At 44.8% G+C, this 17,897-nt stretch overlaps 1 protein-coding gene across 1 annotated transcript; it reads left to right on the forward strand.

Moving 5' to 3' along the window:
- Positions 1 to 2,055: 2,055 nt before the first annotated feature.
- On the forward strand, positions 2,056 to 8,323 carry RPL14 (ribosomal protein L14). The gene is made up of 6 exons (XM_035130053.2): positions 2,056 to 2,156; positions 3,448 to 3,549; positions 4,548 to 4,642; positions 6,053 to 6,152; positions 7,157 to 7,210; positions 8,217 to 8,323. The coding sequence occupies exons 1-6, from the start codon at positions 2,154 to 2,156 to the stop codon at positions 8,286 to 8,288; spliced, it is 426 nt and encodes a 141-aa protein (XP_034985944.1). The 5' UTR covers positions 2,056 to 2,153; the 3' UTR covers positions 8,289 to 8,323.
- Positions 8,324 to 17,897: the final 9,574 nt, after the last annotated feature.

Below are 17,897 nucleotides of genomic sequence, written 5' to 3' on the forward strand. Positions count from 1 at the left end.
CCCTTATTTGAAAAAGCAGTGTTTTACGACATAAGGAAAACGGCGGGTGCTTCCGAATTGAGCTGTTTAGGTGCAGCAACAAGACGAAATGAAGTACAGGCAGAAAAAAGCCCTGAGCAGTAAAGGGTGCCTCTATGATGCATCTGTTGGGGAAATTTAAAAAGAAGTCCCTAGACCGGAGGTATTCCTCCCAGAAACCCCAAAGAAAAGGGTGCAGGCTCCAAGTGAAAATAAAGACCCTTATTGAAATACAAATACGCATAGGGACAGTCTCAAAAATAAGGAGGAGGCTGCCAAGGACCACATCCAAAGTCATTTTTTTATACACTTCCAGATTACACACGTCATTTCATTTCACCAATGAAAGGATCACAGCAGTCTTAATAGTTGCAACCCAATGACATCATCCTAAACCAATCAAATCATTGGGCTTTTCAGATCAGCCCTTATCATAATATCATGTGATTGCATATACGGTAACCCTTTTTAAGTGTCTTTATTTATTAAGACTTTGGCCGATTTTCCTGTTCATTAGATGCCTTCCAATATCGCCTTTCATCTGTCCACAAAACAATTCAATATTAATCACAATTGCCATGCCCAGCAGATTATCTTTTCAGGCATTCAACGGCCACTGAAGATTCTGACAGTTTATTCTTTTCAGTGCTCTGGAACGGTACAGTCACTATGTATGGTACCTAAAAGCAACTAGCTCTATACTGCAAAAGGCAGGTCTAGGTCCTTTGGGTTCAGAGAAAATGGAATCGGAGCAATACAAGGAGTGCTAATATAATACACTGGTCACTCCAGAACTCTGGGTGATAGACAAATTCTGTTTTCACATTTGTAACAACAACAACATCAATTTATACACGACCCACTCTGGGTGGCTCCCAATAGAATAGTAATAATAAAAATACAATAAAACATCAAACATTAAAAACTTCCCTAACCTTCAGATGTCTTCTAAAAGTCAGATACTGTAGTTGTTTATTTCCTCGATGGGAGGGCGTTTCACAGGATGGGCGCCACTACCCGAGAAGGCCCACTGCTTGGTTTCCTGTAACCTCACTTCTCGCAGGGAGGGAACTACCTAGCAGTTCGAAAGCACATCAAAGTGCAAGTAAATAAATAGGTACCGCTCCAGCGGGAAGGTAAATGGCGTTTCCGTGTGCTGCTCTGGTTCGCCAGAAGCAGCTTTGTCATGCTGGCCACATGACCTGGAAGCTGTCTGCTGACAAACGCCGGCTCCCTCGGCCTATAGAGCAAGATGAGTGCCGCAACTCCAGAGTTGGACACGACTGGACCTGATGGTCAGGGGCCCCTTTACCTTTAAGATATCTATGACTTCTCTTTCCACATTTTATTTGTTACAACTCCATGTATAACAGTAATTGAAGGGGGGAACTGTGTGCACGGGTAATATACAGCTTGCAAGTACGTAAAGAACCTTTTATTTTACGATTCAAAAAGTGAATGTGAGTCAGATGAACAAATGCTCAGTCATTTTAGGGTTGCCATATTTCCAAAAGTGCAAATCCCGACCCAAAAGCAGTTGAGCTTTCTTGTCTTTTTCCTGCCTGCGTTTTTCACGATTTTCGAAAATTTCCCAAAGTGGTTGAAAAAAAGAAAGAAAGAAAATTTTAAAATCTTTTTTTAATAGGAAAATCGCCCCAAACCCACTTCCGATATGGGCTGTTCACTCTGCCTTGCAAAGCACCACCACACAGCAGAGCATTGCACTCTCCATGCATCTCAAGACTGTCCAACTACTCGGAATATTCGCTTCCTTTCTAAATCATCCCCGTGGCACACAGAATGCTCAGCGCGCATGCGCGTACGCTTCGCGAAGAAGCGGTATTCCCCATTCCCAACCTGCGCTCGGACTTCAGCTACGCTCGCGACGCTTGCGCGCTCTCCGAGCCCTCGGATTCGCCCGGCTCTCTCCGCATCCGCTAATGCGCATGCGCCTTTGCGGAGGCTTCTTCACCCCCTCCCCTCCGACCGACTTCGAATGAACGCGGAGGGGAATCGACGCATGAGGTCCTGCCCGGGGCGCCTGCGCAGTACAGAGCAGCGGAAACGGATACGCGAAGCGACCGGAAGCGGCTCTTTCTTTCTCCCCGCGGCCTTCGGCTCGTGAGGCGGCCATCATGGTGAGCGCAGCCTGCTCCGCATGGCTTTATCTCGAGGGCGACTGGGTGGGGGCCGGAATGGCCGTCGAGGGGAGCCGCGCGACCTGCCCTTCACGTGAGGCGGGGAAGGCGCCCGGGGGGAGCGGCGTGAGGCGGGGGGACGGCCGGGAAGGGCCTTCGCTTGAGGGAGGGGGGAGACCGTAGGGCTTCGGAGGGGGGGAATAGGCCAAGGGGGGCGGGGAGCGGGGGGCAATAAGGGGGACGGAGGGGGAAAGTGCGGTCTCGGGGGGGAATGCGATCTCGGGGAGAGGGAGCCCCGCCGCCAACCACCTCGTGCCACCCAGCCGTCGGCCCGCATGCGAAGAGCCAGGCCCCGCGGAACAGCAGCAGCTGCCGCCTGAAACCCGCTCTTCCGCGCAGCTTTTACAGACTTTTCTTGCCTGCCGTTCAAATCCTTATGCAGAGGCAGTAAGAGATGCTTCTATTGGCAAGAGAGATGCTTATTTCTCTCACCCCCCTCCCAAAAAAATCACGATTTTCATTTAAAAGAAACACCCTCCCGCGCATTTCTGTGTATGAATAGCATAGATGCCACTTCCTGCTCGCTGCTTCTGCAAGGAAATGCCCCTGCAGCGTCCCGCGAAATACTTATTCGGATCCCGTTTCAGAACTCAAGTCTTCTCCTCGAAGCCTTTGCTAGCTCATCGCATTTCATCCCCCCCCCCAATTTACTCTTGTCTGCCCTCTCCCAGTGTACATTGCAAGCACTAAGGGCTCGCTCTTTTCTGTCTTTCCAAAGGGACTGTGCAATCTAAACAAGTAAAGGGTAAAAATGCCTACCATAGAAGTGTGACGAGGGGAATTGTGTAATTGTTTTGAAGCACTTTTTACCCTTTCAAAATTGTTTTGAAGGGTGAAGGAGGGGTAATGACTTCATTTGTTCAAGTCCTCCAATAATTCTCTCAGCCCCTGGCTGTTGGTGATTTTACCCAATGGGAAAGGTGGTTAATGATGGAACTCTGGTTACAGGTAAGGGACGATGCAGGGGATGGGGTAAGCTCTTCAAGCAAGGGCTTGATGATGGATAGAAGTTCATGATACCTAGATGTAATAATTTAAATATATTTTGTTCTGTCCACTAGTTTTCTTGAGCACTTCAGGAAATCTCGAGTTTTACTGTTTCTTGGGCGTCTTTTTTGTTTTGTTTTGTTTTGCTGTTCTGTAATAGTGCTAGGTTCACAGTTCAAAGTGTTCCTAAGTGCCCAGCAGTACACCATTGTAAGTTGTTAAAATAACGTCCTGTCTCTTTAAGGTGTTCAAACGCTACGTTGAGATTGGCAGAGTTGCCTATATTTCCTTTGGACCACATGCGGGCAAGCTGGTAGCGATTGTGGATGTTATTGATCAGAACAGGGTAAGTTTAAATGCTACCTTTTGTGTCTCTTGATGATTGAGAAGGAACAGAGTCGGTGCCATTATTTTTTTACTAAACATAAGTCCTTTCAAATACTTGAGTGCTGAAGCAACCCAGCAGTAATGAAATATGCAACCTAAAATATATAATTAGTTACTAATTTATCCCTTTTACATACCACTACAGAGGTAAGCGTATGGGTTCATATGGGTGCAGGTGGTCCTTAGTTTGCCTGTAAAAAAGCACCATGTAAGTCTTTGAAGGTCTCAGGCTTCTACCGGTAGTTCCTATGACTGGTCTGTGTGTGCTCTGTGACACTGAGCAATTACCTAAGATTTAGGTGGGGTTGTGCTAAAGGTTAGGCTTTCAGACATTTAACGTTTCCACAAATTATTATTGTTGTAGTCTGCCATATCCCAGTTGCCTTGTCCAACATGTGCAGCTCAATCCCATGCATGCTTACTCAGAAGTCAGTCCCATTATACAGTGGTACCTCTGGTTGCAGACATGATCTGTTCCGGGGTGCCATTCGCACCCCGAAAAGTCCGCAACCAGAGCAGTGCTTCTGCGTGCACGGCGAAACCTGGAAGTAAACACTTCCGCGGGTGCCGCATTCACAAGCTGAAAAGACGCAACCTGAAGCGGACGCAACATGAGGTGTGACTGTATTCAGTTGGGCTTATTCCCAGGGAAATTGTGTGTCAAACTGCATTCTAAATGGCTACTTTAGCCATTAAAATGTTGCCATAGATGCTTTTCTTTCTGCCACTTGTGTGCAGGTGAGCTACTGAGGTAGCAAGGGAACTTCTGGGTTTCAAGAAACGGCTGCTTTATAATAATGGTTGCCGACTGGTGCTGTGTGCCTTTTCCCTGTTGAAGTTTCTGTGCTTAGGTTTAGAATCTAAATCGATTCAGGTTTTCTTTTAGACTGGCAAAACAGTATTGTATTTTTCTCCCTGAATCCAAGGGTCCTATTGAAAACCTTCTCTTTTCTTTAGGCACTAGTAGATGGTCCCTGCAGCGGTGTCAGAAGGCAAGCTATGCCCTTCAAGTGCATGCAGCTGACTGACTTTGTTCTCAAGTTTCCTCACAGGTTTGTGTCTGTCTCTCTCTTTTTTTGTAATCCAGCATCACTGCCTCTCTAAACTTGGAAAATTGTGGAAATAGCTTGCATTGCTACTGCTGTAGCAAAGTGCATCATACTCACTTCTGTTAACTGTTTATCATGTTCAGCATTGGCTGAAATCTTTGCTGAAGATGTGTGGTTTCATAGGACTCTCCTTCATTTTCGAGGAAGGCTTCACTTTGTATCAGCTTGAAGGGTATCCTGCTATAGTTAGGCTGAAGGCCCTAGTTTGCTAGCTTGTCCCAACCCACTGCATATGTTAAAAATGGGTATCAGCCCTTACTTCACAAACCTTCCCCCTGCCTCCCCCCCCAAAAGGACTGGCATGATAGGGTCATGTATGCTGAAACTATGAGATGGAAAAAAGAAAGAGTACCTACCAGAGAGGAATGGCAAGCATAAGTTGATGGACTACGCCGAAATGGTAAAGCTGACTGGAAAGCTCAGGAACCAAGAGGACAAAAACTTTTGAAAAGAATGGGGGAAATTTTATAATTTATTTAGGAGACCACTGTAAGCAGATGAAAACATTAGCAGGATTCTAATTTCACTTGTAATGTAACAAATACGGTGGGTAATATGGATGGATATAAAATACAGTGGTACCTCGGTTTAAGTACACAATTGGTTCCGGAAGTGTGTACTTAACCTGAAGCGTACTTAACCTGAAGTGAACTTTCCCATTGAAAGTAATGGAAAGTGGATTAATCCGTTCCAGCCGGGTCCGTGGAGTACTCAACCTGAAGTGTACTTAACCCGAAGTATGAGGTCCGCAGAGTACTTAAACTGAAAGTACTCAAACTGAAGCGTACTTAAACCGAGGTATGACTGTATAGATTATGGAGTAATATGCAGTTGAAAATGTTGACAATAGGACCCATGGAGGGAAGTCTGGAGATTCAGAGAAATCTGTATATGGATATGCATTTGTTATTGTTATAAATTTATATTTGTAAAATCAAATAAAAATGATTTCAGAATGTCTGCTGAAACTATGACATCACATAATCATAGTTGCTAGAGGCTGCCTAACAGAAGAACCTGCTGTTTGTGACCACTGTCCTTACAAAGCAAAAGTCCGTTCCATACAGATAATTCTTCAAGCCATGTTAGGATCTGAACTGTTACTTTTTCTAAGCGGCTCTTATGAGACTATTTTTTGAAGGGCTAGGTGTATGGTTGCTACAAAGCTTTTACCCCTTCCTATTAGGTCAAGAGGCTAGCAGGGAAATGCAGTGTACAGTAGAATGTTTTTCAGTGCATTGAGATTTGTTTGAAAATGAGAGAATCATTTGAAAATGAGACTGAGATTTGTTTGATAATGAGAGCTGGTGTTTTGTTTCAGTAACAAATATTGGTGCTTTTTTCTTAAATTAGTGCTCGTCAAAAGTATGTGAGAGCTGCTTGGGAGAAGGAAAACGTTAACGAGAAGTGGAAAACCACCAGATGGGCACAAAAAATTGAAGCTAGGAAGAAGGTATGTTTTTGAAAATGAAGGCTGCAACATTGGGCTGAAATACTGATGCTAAACTAGCCAAATAAGCTGTTGCGTGGGCAACTGAATGATTAGTAGGATGACTTCAGCAGCAAAAGTCCCAGTAGGTCAACAAGGTTGAATCTAAATCTATTCAGTTAAAAAGCCACCTCTGTCATGTGCCTGGCTGCCGGTATGCTAAGTTCATTTAGGAGAGGACCTTTAGGTGTTGCAATGGATCACTCTTTCTCTCCCCCCCCCCCTTAAAACCTTAATTGCTTATTGCTGTGTTCCTGGTTTTCTGAAGAGCCCAGAAGTTTTTTTTTTGAAGGGCCAGTAAAAACAGCTATAATTAACACTAAACAAATCTACTCTGCATGCTCTTCGAAGTACCATTCAGAACAGGCAACTGGCGTACCACGCAGACCTTGCTGGAGCAATTCTCTCTCACACCTAATCTACCTCACAGTATTAGAAACTCAGATATACTGTAAAAGCTAGGCGCCAAACAGCTCCTTAAATCAGGGTTAAAGTCACCAAAATGGAATGCATGCAGACAGCTCAAAAGTTGTGTTTTCCAATATGGCTTTTTGGTTCCTGAAATTCATTATCATGGTGCAGATAAAATACAACAAAATTCTGCAAGTTGTGTTGCTATTGAGTGAAAACAGGCAAGATCCAAGGATCCCCAGGCTTGCACCTCCAGGTGGTGGAGATGTCCTAGTGCCTGACAAATTTCAAATGTTGCCTCTCAGAAGAGATGCGAGGATAAAAAGGACAAACGAGCAGAACTAAGTACGCTACCCTGACCTTGCTAGAGGAAAGGCAGGATCTAAATGTAATAAGATAAATAAGAATGCTCAGAAGCTAAATTGGCAGGCATGAGATATGTACTTCATTGGGTTGAAAACAAGTTTGAAAGTTTGAACAAAACTCAGCCTTATTTAGCAAGGTGGTTATATTTCTAACAATTATTTTTTTGTCTGCCCTGGAAAATCTTTCCACAGAAAGCCAAGATGTCAGATTTTGATCGTTACAAGGTCATGAAGGCCAAGAAAATGGTAGGTAAAGGCAAAACTGCTGGCAATCTAGATTTATATTCCTTTTCCTTTGTCATTTTAATAACTGTTTGAACAGAACTGTCCTTCATATCAGTGTGAGCACCTTGTAGTTTCATGTTCTGGGTTTGATTAGACTGCTGCAATTCATGGTATGCAAGGCTGCATCTGAAGACCCCTTGGAAACTGCAGTGGGTCCAAATACAGCTGCTAGCCATGTGTGGATGGAACACAACTCACTGGCTCTAGGGTTGTCTCCGCTGCCTTGCTGGGAAGCAGTGCTTTATTTAGATGGTTGCCTTTTCCTTCACCTCCCACTTCCCTCTCCATCTTTCACCCTCGCACCTGAGCCCTCCATGCTGTGCGCTCCAAGGAAGGGGTCATTCGAGGCATTGTGGGTGAGGTAGCCCTACCATTTTTGCTGTCTGTTTAAAGGCTCACTGCAGCAGTGCTCCCTTCCTTACAAGAGGTGACCTCAAAGTGGAGGTCGGGGACTGTCTGCCACCCCTCCCAATCTGCTGCCTGAAGCAGTTGCCTTATCACAGGGCTGCCCCCGACCTGTTCTGTCACTCACTCTGCACTTTTGCAGTCCTTTCTGTGCAGTCTCTGCAAGCTTAACTTTTGCGAAATGGAAACGGAAATTGTTGACCGCAGCTCAAGCAAAATAACCCCAGTCTGCATTGCAACTCAAACACTAGTAACCACTGTGTTTCTCCGAAAATAAGACACCATCTTATATTTATTTTTCCTCAAAAAAACAAAACAAAACCCCACTATGGCTTATTTTCAGGGGATGTCTTATTCCCCCCCCCTCCTGCCGTGGCCGGCATTGCTGCTGCGTCTATCACTATGTCTTATTTTCGGGGTATGGCTGAACGCTTAAAAATCCTGCTATGGCTTATTTTATGACTAAGTCTTAAAATAGGGAAAACAGGGTAATAAAGTCAGTTAGATAGGGTGAAAACGTGAGTCCTGCTTACAACCGTGTATAATTTTGTTTCCTTTACAGAGAAACAGAATCATCAAGCACGAAGTGAAGAAGCTGCAAAAGGCTGCCGCTGCTCCTCCCAAAAAAGCATAAATTGTCAGCAAATAAAAGATTTTCATGTGCACCTAGTATAGCTGTATGACTGTTTCTTCAGCTGCTTTTGCCAGATTTTTGATAAAAACTGAATACTAAGATGTGCATAAAATGGCTACCATTCACCTTAAAGGTAAAGGGACCCCTGACCATTAGGTCCAGTCGCAGACGACTCTGGGGTTGCGGTGCTCATCTCGCTTTACTGGCTGAGGGAGCCGGCGTACACCTTCTGGGTCATGTGGCCAGCATGACTAAGCCACTTCTGGCGAACTAGAGCAGCGCACGGAAACGGCGTTTACCTTCCCGCCGGAGTGGTACCTATTTATCTACTTGCACTTTGACGTGCTTTCGAACTGCTAGGTTGGCAGGAGCAGGGACAGAACAACGGGAGCTCACCCTGTCGCGGGGATTGGAACCGCCGACCTGATCGGCAAGCCCTAGGGCCTAGGTTCTGTGATTTAACCCACAGCGCCACCTGCGTCCCATTACCATTCATCTTAGTGCAGGCAAATCGATACCTGGTGCAGGTGTCAACTAGGCAATAGCCAGTTAAAACTTATGTCTTTTGGGTAACTGTTCAAGTTTGTCCTTTACATACACTAGTGGCCAAATTTGTGGAAACCTTTTGTAAGAAGTGTATTTTCGAGGTTTGATGGCTCGTAACACCACTTTTTTGGAGTAATACCAAATACATATCAGTGGAAAGATAGCTTAGTGAAGAATGTAATGCAATAACTTTTATGAAGGGTGATTTATTACAACAGCAGTCATAAAGAGGAAACATGAAACACATAGAAAAAATGAGATATACACAAATTCTCACCATGCCAGTTAATACTTAGTTGGGAAACCTTTAGCTTTAATTATGGCCTTACAATGCCTTCCCATGGAGTAAACCCAGTTTTTTAGTTCTGCAGCTGTAATAATGTGAAACCAAGATTGAATTATTGCCTTTTATTTATTGGGTTTTATTGCTTGGTTGCTTCTGACCAACAAGCTTTGGGCTGAGGAGGCAGTACTTGTTATATTATGACCGTCCCATTCTCCCCTCATCATCAAGTGAGATCTACACAATCAAAGATTTATGCCACACACTTCCTCCCTCCATGCACCTTTGCCCTGCTGGACTGCCATGTGGGCTTGCGGGATTTTAGCAGGTATGGAATGGAAACATCTGTCTGCCACCTGCCAAATGCCCTCCCTGTCTAAAATGCTCCCAACATTTCATTGGGCAACGGTGTGCCCTCTGTTGAGCAAAGGAGAGAGAAAAAGAGCGGTCTCAGAGAAAATATGGCTGTGGTTGACGACGGAGCCTTTTCTTGATGTGGGGGTGAGCATGAATGAATGAATGATCCTCCACTGTTTGATGTGGCAGCCATCTTCCGCCATGCCCCCCCCCCCGGGACTGACGCCCGTGGCACTGCCTCAAAAATCCAAATGTGTTCACTACCTCAAGATAAATCTCTCACTCCTCCTCACTTGCCTTGCCCAAACAGACAATATTTTCACTTAACACTGTAGCACAACATGTCTGTTCTACATGAACAGACCAGGAACCTAATACACAAACTCTTAATGGGGGAGGGTAGGGGGAGAAAAGCCATTCCTTTGCCAATATAAAACAATGCAGTGCAATACTCTGGAAGGAGCAGTTTTCTTTTTATATGTATATATTTTAAAAAATTCTGTTTCGCAACTTAAAATACTCATTTAAACATTCTTAAAATGTCAATGACTTCCCTTCTTTTTCCATGGTTCATCCTATATAATAATGTCCAAGTTGTCCCTGCGTCCAAGCTGTCCCGTGTGTCCCTGAGGTACTGCGCATGTGCCCCAGGGATACAGGGATTGGACAGCAGAGACTGCCCGCGCGCACTCTCCCCCCCCTGCCTCCTCCAACCGCCGCTCCCGCCGGACACCGCCTCACTGCAGGGCACGTCAGGGAAGCGAGGGTGGAGGCCGGCGAAGGCCTCCTCACAACCCTCCCTGGCCCGTGAGAGGAGCGGCGGTTGGAGGAGGCAGGGGGGGGGGAGAGTGCACGCGTCCTTCCTGTCGGCGGCTGGGGGAGAGGAAGGAAGGAGAAAGCGCTCCTCCGTTCCTGTCCCCCTGCCGCCGACAGCAAGGACAGGTCCCAGGGTTCAGAGAAGCGCTGTGCAAGCGCTTCTCCGAACTCTGGGATGTCTGCTTCCTGTCGGCGGCTGCGGGAGAGGAACGGAGGAGGAGAAAGCAGCGCTTTCTCCTCCGTTCCTGTCCCCCTGCCGCCGACAGCAAGGACAGGTCCCAGGGTTCGGAGAAGCGCTGCGCAAGCGCTTCTCCGAACCCCAGGATTCTAGCGCCCGTTATTAAACGGGCTGAAAACCACTAGTTTTGCATATAAATCCCTGGATATTTTACGTAAACTAAACCATTCAGTATTCCATTATTACATCCATCAAAACTTATTTACACTGTTGAATTTATCTTAATGCTGCCAACGTTTTCAAGTGTACACAATCCCCCCCCATATGTTCAATAAACATTTTCCAATCTTCTCTAAATGTATGTTCTTGTTCTCTTATTCTATATGTTAAGTCCATGAGCTGCGCATAACTCCGTCAGCTTAAGTTGCTATTCTTCTTTGGTTGGGACCTTGTTCGTTTTCCATTTTTGGGCTAAGAAACACGGGCCGCAGTAGTGGCATACATAAATAACCTTTTTTTGACACCTGGGAATTTCCAACTGAATTATCCCCAACAAAAGTCCAGGGCTTCCTGGTGCTTACTCACAGAGGTAAAAGGTAAAGGGACCCCTGACCATTAGGTACAGTCGCGAACAACTGGTGGCACAATTCTTTCCACTGCCTGGCTACACATTGCCACGACTAACCTGTGTGATTTGAAAAATGTGCACATTGGAACATTGTCTCATCTATCCCCCTCTTTTCATCCATTTTGCGTCTTATTTGGGAGATTGCATTCTCATCATGGCAAGGGAGAGACCAACCTGGCTCTGTTGATGAGCTGGAGAAAGAACAGCTTGCTTTCCTCTTCCCTCCCCTTTCCTTTTTCCTTTTTCCTTTTGTGTCGTGCCTGTTAGATTTTTGAAGCTGTGGGCAGGGACAGTCTTTTAACAGATGTACATCCTTTAGAAACCTCGAGGAGGTTTATAGGTATTGGAAGAAGAAGAAGAAGAAGAAGAAGAAGAAGAAGAAGAAGAAGAAGAAGAAGAAGAAGAAGAAGAAGAAGAAGAAGAAGAAGAAGAAGAAGAAGAAGAAGAAGAAGAAGCAACCTTCCCGTGGCATCTGCAAATGATTACACAAGAACAGTAGGCAACTATGTGTCACAAGGTGGTGCTGTTTCTTCCTTTTGAAAAGTTCTCTTGGGGAAAACATGATCATGCATTTCCCTTAAAATTGTCAGGCGAGCACTGCAAATCTGTACCTGTGGAAAATTGTCATTTATCTCAACTTGCCAGTATTCATCCCAATCAAATTATCTCAAGCTTTATTGATGGACAGAAGGGGGATCGAGAGTCGGTGCAGAAAATAAAATGGATGTTGATATTAGAAGCACCAGTTGTTTTTCAATCTGTTTGCAAATGAATATTAAAATAAGGAAATTTAACCGCAGACATTTGTTGGGCAATATACCAAAATGGTTAACTCTCAGTCATCCTGCGGCAGAGATATAGTGCTTGCTATAAGAAATTCAGCTTACGGATGTCCTATCATCATTTTTGTTAGGGGCTGAGCATTCTGAGTAATTAAGAAGAATACGAAAGCTTTTTTTGGCTACAGAGATAAGCAAGCAACGGTCACAGTGTGGGACAGTTGTTAAAAACTGGGTTTCCCTCTGGGTGTATGTATGCTGTTACCAAACTGGAGACGGACCCTTTTGCGGGGAAAGCTTGAAAACATATTTTTAAAATGCCACAGAGCTAATATAGATACAGCCCATTATTTCCATATTGTGTGTTCTGTGGCTGAAAGAGAATGGCTTGTGGCAGCCTTACAATGTAGCTCGGCGTTAAATAATATTGGTAAGAGATTTTACAGGGAGGGGAACCCAAACTGAAATCAATGGAAAACTTAAGGAGCCTAGTTACACATTGCTTGCAATATCACCAGATACACAGCATGTTTTAATTAGATAGAAAGAATGGATTTTTGGACAAAGCTCACAATTTGAAAAAAAAGAACTCCTACAAAATAAGGATAAACTTCTGTCTAAAATGTTTAATTATTTACTAGAATGGGAAACAGAAGACAAGCTTGCAGAGTATATTGATGCTGATGATGTATTTTGTGGTTTTATATTTTGATTTTGTTCTGTGAACCGCCCTGAGACCTCCGGGTACAGGGCAGTATATAAATTCAATAAATAATAATAAAAAAGAAATAAAAAATTCTTATCTCATTATGCATGATCAAGCTTTCTTTAGCACCTCAGCCCTTGCTCCCCCCTCCCCCGCAGGATCAATTGCAGTCATCAGCAGTCGTTAACAGCCATCTACAGGTTTACCACTCCCATCACCCATCACCCATTCCCACCCCCCCACCCTCTGTATATACGGTACATAAGGGTCTGACTCTTCTGTTTCAAGTGTATCTGAAGAAGTGTGCATGCACACGGAAGCTCATACCAAAATAAAAACTTAGTTGGTCTTGAAGGTGCTACTGAAGGAATTTTTTTTATTTTGCAATAAAAAAGAAGTTTGTTTCCATATAGAAACAGGATGTCACCTCCAAAGAGAGCTTTGGCAATAGGTGAGAATCTTTTTATGAAAAAATTAACAAACACCCGTATCCTAGAGATTACATAAACATCTGTGCTAAGGTTATATGCCCCCCCGCCCCCCAAACTGGAGTATTTTTGCATTTCCTAAATACTTATTTTATTCCCTGGTTATGATTAAGACTCAGATAACCATATGGCGGCAGGAAATATGCAACCATCATGCCTTCCAGAAGTATTTACTCATTCCAATGGCTTGACCCAACTGTGCATACTGAAAAGCTTCCAATTGCTTTTCTAACCACAAAGCAGCCTTTGCAGAACTCCAGATGAGATTATTTAAATAAGCAAGGCTTTTCTGAGCACCCAATAAACGTGAGATTTCGAATGTCTCTCTGAGCAACACTAGAGTTCTGCTAAGATAAATAACCTTGCAAAAAGCTCTTCCAATTCGGATAGAAACTGACTCACACTCGGAGGTGGGCATCTGAAATCCTCGGGCAACGGGTGCTGTTTTCTTATTGGCAAGAAGAAGAATCTGTACCAAATGAAAACTTAGCATGGACCCTGCTTACCTTTCAATGCGTGTGCCAGAGATTTGATAGATCACAGCTTAACAGAACCTGGCAAGCCAGATGTTGTTGGATTCAAACTCCTATCCATTCCAGCCAATATGGGAGTTGCAGAGCAGCAACATCTGCAGGGGCAGAGGTTCCTGATCCCTGCATTAAATATTTGTACTGTAATTTCAGCCCCTGTCTTACCTTTGCCACTTTCGTTCACTATCAAAAAGGTTCGTTCATCCGGCTATGCCTTATTTACATTGGTCCAGGTACGTGGGTGGTGCTGTGGTCTAAACCACTGAGCCTCTTTGGCTTGCCGATTGGAGGGTTGGCGGTTCGAATCCATGTGACGGAGTGAGCTCCTGTTGCTCTGTCCCTGCTCCTGCCCACCTAGCAGTTCGAAAGCACACCAGTGCAAGTAGATGAATAGGTACCACTGCGGCGGGAAGGTAAACGGCATTTCTGTGCGCTATGGTTTCCGTCAGTGTTCTGTTGCGCCAGAAGCTATTTAGTCACGCTGGCCACATGACCCGGATGTCATTCCTCGGCCTGAAAGCAAGATGAGCGCCGCAACCCCATAGTCACCTCTGACTGGACTTAACCATCCAGGGGTCCTTTACCTTTACCTTTACATTGGTCCATTAACTTCCTTGTCTGTGGTCTAGATTTTGTTTCTCTCTGTAATTTATTGCTGTTATTATTATTACCATGCACATGAAAGCTCATACCTATGACAAACTTAGTTGGTACTAAGGTGCTACTGGAAGCAATTATTAATATTATTATTATTATTATTATTTTCTGTTTTACATTTCAAAATAAACAGTTAAAAATTTTTTAAATATCCAATGACTTCCCTTCTCTTTCCATGGTTCATTTTACATATCATAAATCCCTGTGTATTTTGCAGGTATTCCATTATTACACCCATCCAATCTTGTTTACACTGTTGAATTTATCTTAATGCTGCCAGCGTTTAGCTGGACACAATTATTTCACCTATTTTCAATAAACTTTTTCCAAACATATGTTCTTCTTGTTCTCTTATTCTATATGTTAAGTCTGTGAGTTGTGCATATTCTGTCAACTTAAATTGCCATTCTTCTTTAATTGGGACATTGCTCGTTTTCCATTTTTGGGTAGATTTTGTTTCTCTGCCTGTTTCATGCCTATTCATGTGCCTTTTGTAATTGTCTGTATTTATGCTGTGTTATGATTGCCTTTTGTGAAACTGTATGTGAAAAGTCCCATATAAATTTTACAAATAAACCAGGAAAGGAAGGGTAAGACCCGAATCGCTGCCCTGCTTGCCCACTTCCAACAAGCTCCACTGAAAAAATAAAATCACTCCCTCTGAAAGCCAAACACCATATTTTCCCCAAGCCAGGGTGCCTGAGAAAAGCATCCAATGATGTTTGAACATGAATGCTGGAGAATTCAGACAGGTGAGGTGACATTTCTCCTGCTTCTAGATCTCTCAGAACTGCAAGCAATGGTATAGTAAAAGACTTGCATTTAGAAAAAAAAAACAAAAACGGAAATGCAACAACACAAAAATGGAGATATAGATCAAACCAACCAATCTCCATCTAATTCAGCCCCCTGCCTTCAAAAGTTACCATCTAAGTGCTTCCTCTTGCTTGGAAGTGCACAAACAAGGCTTAATGGGCAGGTGGAGATTTCTACTTCCACTTAATCCTACTGCCTGAAAAATTGAGATATACTGCCTCAGGACCTGGAGGTTCTATTCCCACCTATTCCTAATCTCTCACCAATTGTTGTTGTTGTTTAGTCGTTTAGTCGTGTCCGACTTTTCGTGACCCCATGGACCAGAGCATGCCAGGCACTCCTGTCTTCCACTGGTCAAACTCATGTTGGTAGCTTCGAGAACACTGTCCAACTACCTCGTCCTCTGTCGTCCCCTTCTCCTTGTGCCCTCAATCTTTCCCAACATCAGGGTCTTTTCCAGGGAGTCTTTGTTGGGATTCTGGACAGCAAGGAGTTAAAAAACCCTCTCAGGCGTTCTTATTTCTCTGGGTGCTAGCCCACAGCTGTGCGCTGATTGCTAATTGTCGTGTAGTCATAAATCATGCTCTAAAGAGAATGCTCTCTCTCTCTGTCTGTGTGAAGTTTGAGTCGGAGCATGAGAGCAGAAAGTTAGGTGAGAGGAGTGTTAAGAGATAAGAGTGCTGCTAAAATGCAGCTTAGTTCAGTTGGTTTAGATGTATTATGTTAAGCTTCAGTAAATAAAGTTTAAGTTAGTCTTTGAAGCTACAGTGTGCTTGTTTTCTTGAAGACACCGGCAAACTGCTATCTGGTTCCAGTTGCGCAGTAACTCTGCTAGATACAAGAAGAGGATTTTAAACTGGCACAGCGGGAACGTGGCTGGGCACCATTGCAACTTGGCAGCGTGGGTCCACAAGTGTTTTATGACCCACTAATGAACTTTATAGCACCACGGTCATAAAAACATCAACAGGTTATGGTTGTTTATGCCAGCACACGGAAAGATAGCAACGCTTTGATGGCAGCGCGTCCTGAGGTGATGGATTGCCAGGACAGGAGGTCGGAGTGTCTTCAAGAGCCGGTAGCTTAGAGAAGCCCAGCTGGAGGCCTGCCTGTGCATGCTGTTAAGGCACAGGTCAGTAGAAACTCGCTGGTGAAAGCAAGCCATTTTCCGGAGCTGGGAGCTGAGTGCTGAGAGCTGGAAGCTGGAGAGAACAGTGCAGCGGCAGTAGTGTGAGTATCACCAGCCCCAGGGGGAAAGATGGCTGAGGCTCAGGAAACTTTCGTGGTGCCATTCCCAAGACTGATGGGGAGTAATTGGGTGGACTGGTCTAAGAAGATGGAGGTTTTTTTAGTGGCTAAAGGGCTTTGGGCACGTACACAGGGTCCACCCGCACAAGCACCTCCAGCTACTGCGGCTGCAGAGCTGAGGGAGGACCAGAGAACTGTCGCTTATTTAACCATGGGAATTGATGAATCCCAGATGGTGCACATAGACCAGGCCACGAACGCCCACGAGATCTGGGAGGCTCTGCAACGCGTATATCAGCGTGATACAGCAGGGGCCAGGATTCACGTTACCCGGCAGCTGTTTGATTTGCGTTTGGAGCCAGGGGGCTGCGTAAAGCAGCATATATCCCAGATGCTGGCATTGTTTAATAAACTGAGGCAACTACAGATACCCTTCACAGAGCAGCAGAAAGTCTACATTTTGTTGAGTTCTTTAGACCCCAGCTATGAGACACTTTCTCTCACGTTGGAAGCCATGCCTCAAGATCAGCTTGATCTAAATTATGTGACAGGCAGATTGGAGGATCATCAGAACAAAAGGCTAAGAGAGAAAGAGAAAGCTGCGAAGGGAGGTTGCCCAGCACCCAGGCGTGGGGGTGCAGAAGTAGCTGAGAACTTTGTGCATGCGTTTGAAGCTAAGAGGTGCTATGTGTGTAACTCTGAGCAACACCTGCAGAGAAATTGCCCCAAGGCAAATCTCCATGGTAACTGGGAGATAAGGAGAAGAGCACGTCCTGGAAGAGGCCAGATGCGTCGGGGCAGAGGCAGCGGTGCTGGAACACATCAAAGGACAGCTGCATATGCTTTTGTTGGACAGGCCAAAACCAACTGTAAACAACGCTGGATAATTGACAGTGGCGCGAGTAGTCACCTAGCCCCACCTAGTGACCAGATGAAAAATTGCAGGAAAATTCCAGCTGGGACTACAGTCACCTTAGCTGATGCTACAAAGAGAGGCATTACAAAAGTTGCTGTTAGGTTTATGCCCTGTTTAAAATCTGATATTGATGTATATGTACTGGATGGCATGGAATGTGGGTTATTGTCTGTTTATGCTTTAGACCAGGCTGGTTTTCAGGTGCAGTTTGGGAACCAGGTCTGTACCATCTCCAAGGATGGTGAGCAGTTAGTCCAGGTACAAGGCCGCAAGGGTCTGTACGTGCTGGAAACAGACAGTGGTGCCTCAAAGGGGGCGCAAGTTGCTGAGGTGGGCGGTGCTAAGTCTGAAAAAGCAGAAGCCAAGTGCGCTAACATTCCCGCACATGACAAATGCCTTCATTTATGGCACCGACGTTTTTCACATGCAAACTGGCGGTATGTGCGCAAGCAGGTGGATTGCGCCATTGGCTGCAATATGAAGGACTGCTCTAAGTTCCTGGAGTGTAGAGCTTGCATGAAATCTAAAGTCCACACGGCCAGTTTTCCAAAATCTGATAGAGTGGCGAAGCAAGCATTTGAGCTTGTCCACGCAGATCTTTGTGGGCCGATGCCGGTGGCTAGTATGGGGAATTCCTGTTACATTTTGTGTCTAACGGACG

Source organism: Zootoca vivipara, chromosome 12, assembly GCF_963506605.1.
Source record: "Zootoca vivipara chromosome 12, rZooViv1.1, whole genome shotgun sequence".
Classification (NCBI taxonomy): Eukaryota; Metazoa; Chordata; class Lepidosauria; order Squamata; family Lacertidae; genus Zootoca; species Zootoca vivipara.

What these genes read in the sequence shown, in the direction of transcription:
- RPL14 (XM_035130053.2), top strand. An exon ending in ATGTTATTGATCAGAACAGG is followed by an intron (nt 3,550 to 4,547) that starts GTAAGTTTAAAT and finishes TCTTTTCTTTAG; the next exon opens with GCACTAGTAGATGGTCCCTG. An exon ending in TCATGAAGGCCAAGAAAATG is followed by an intron (nt 7,211 to 8,216) that starts GTAGGTAAAGGC and finishes TTTCCTTTACAG; the next exon opens with AGAAACAGAATCATCAAGCA.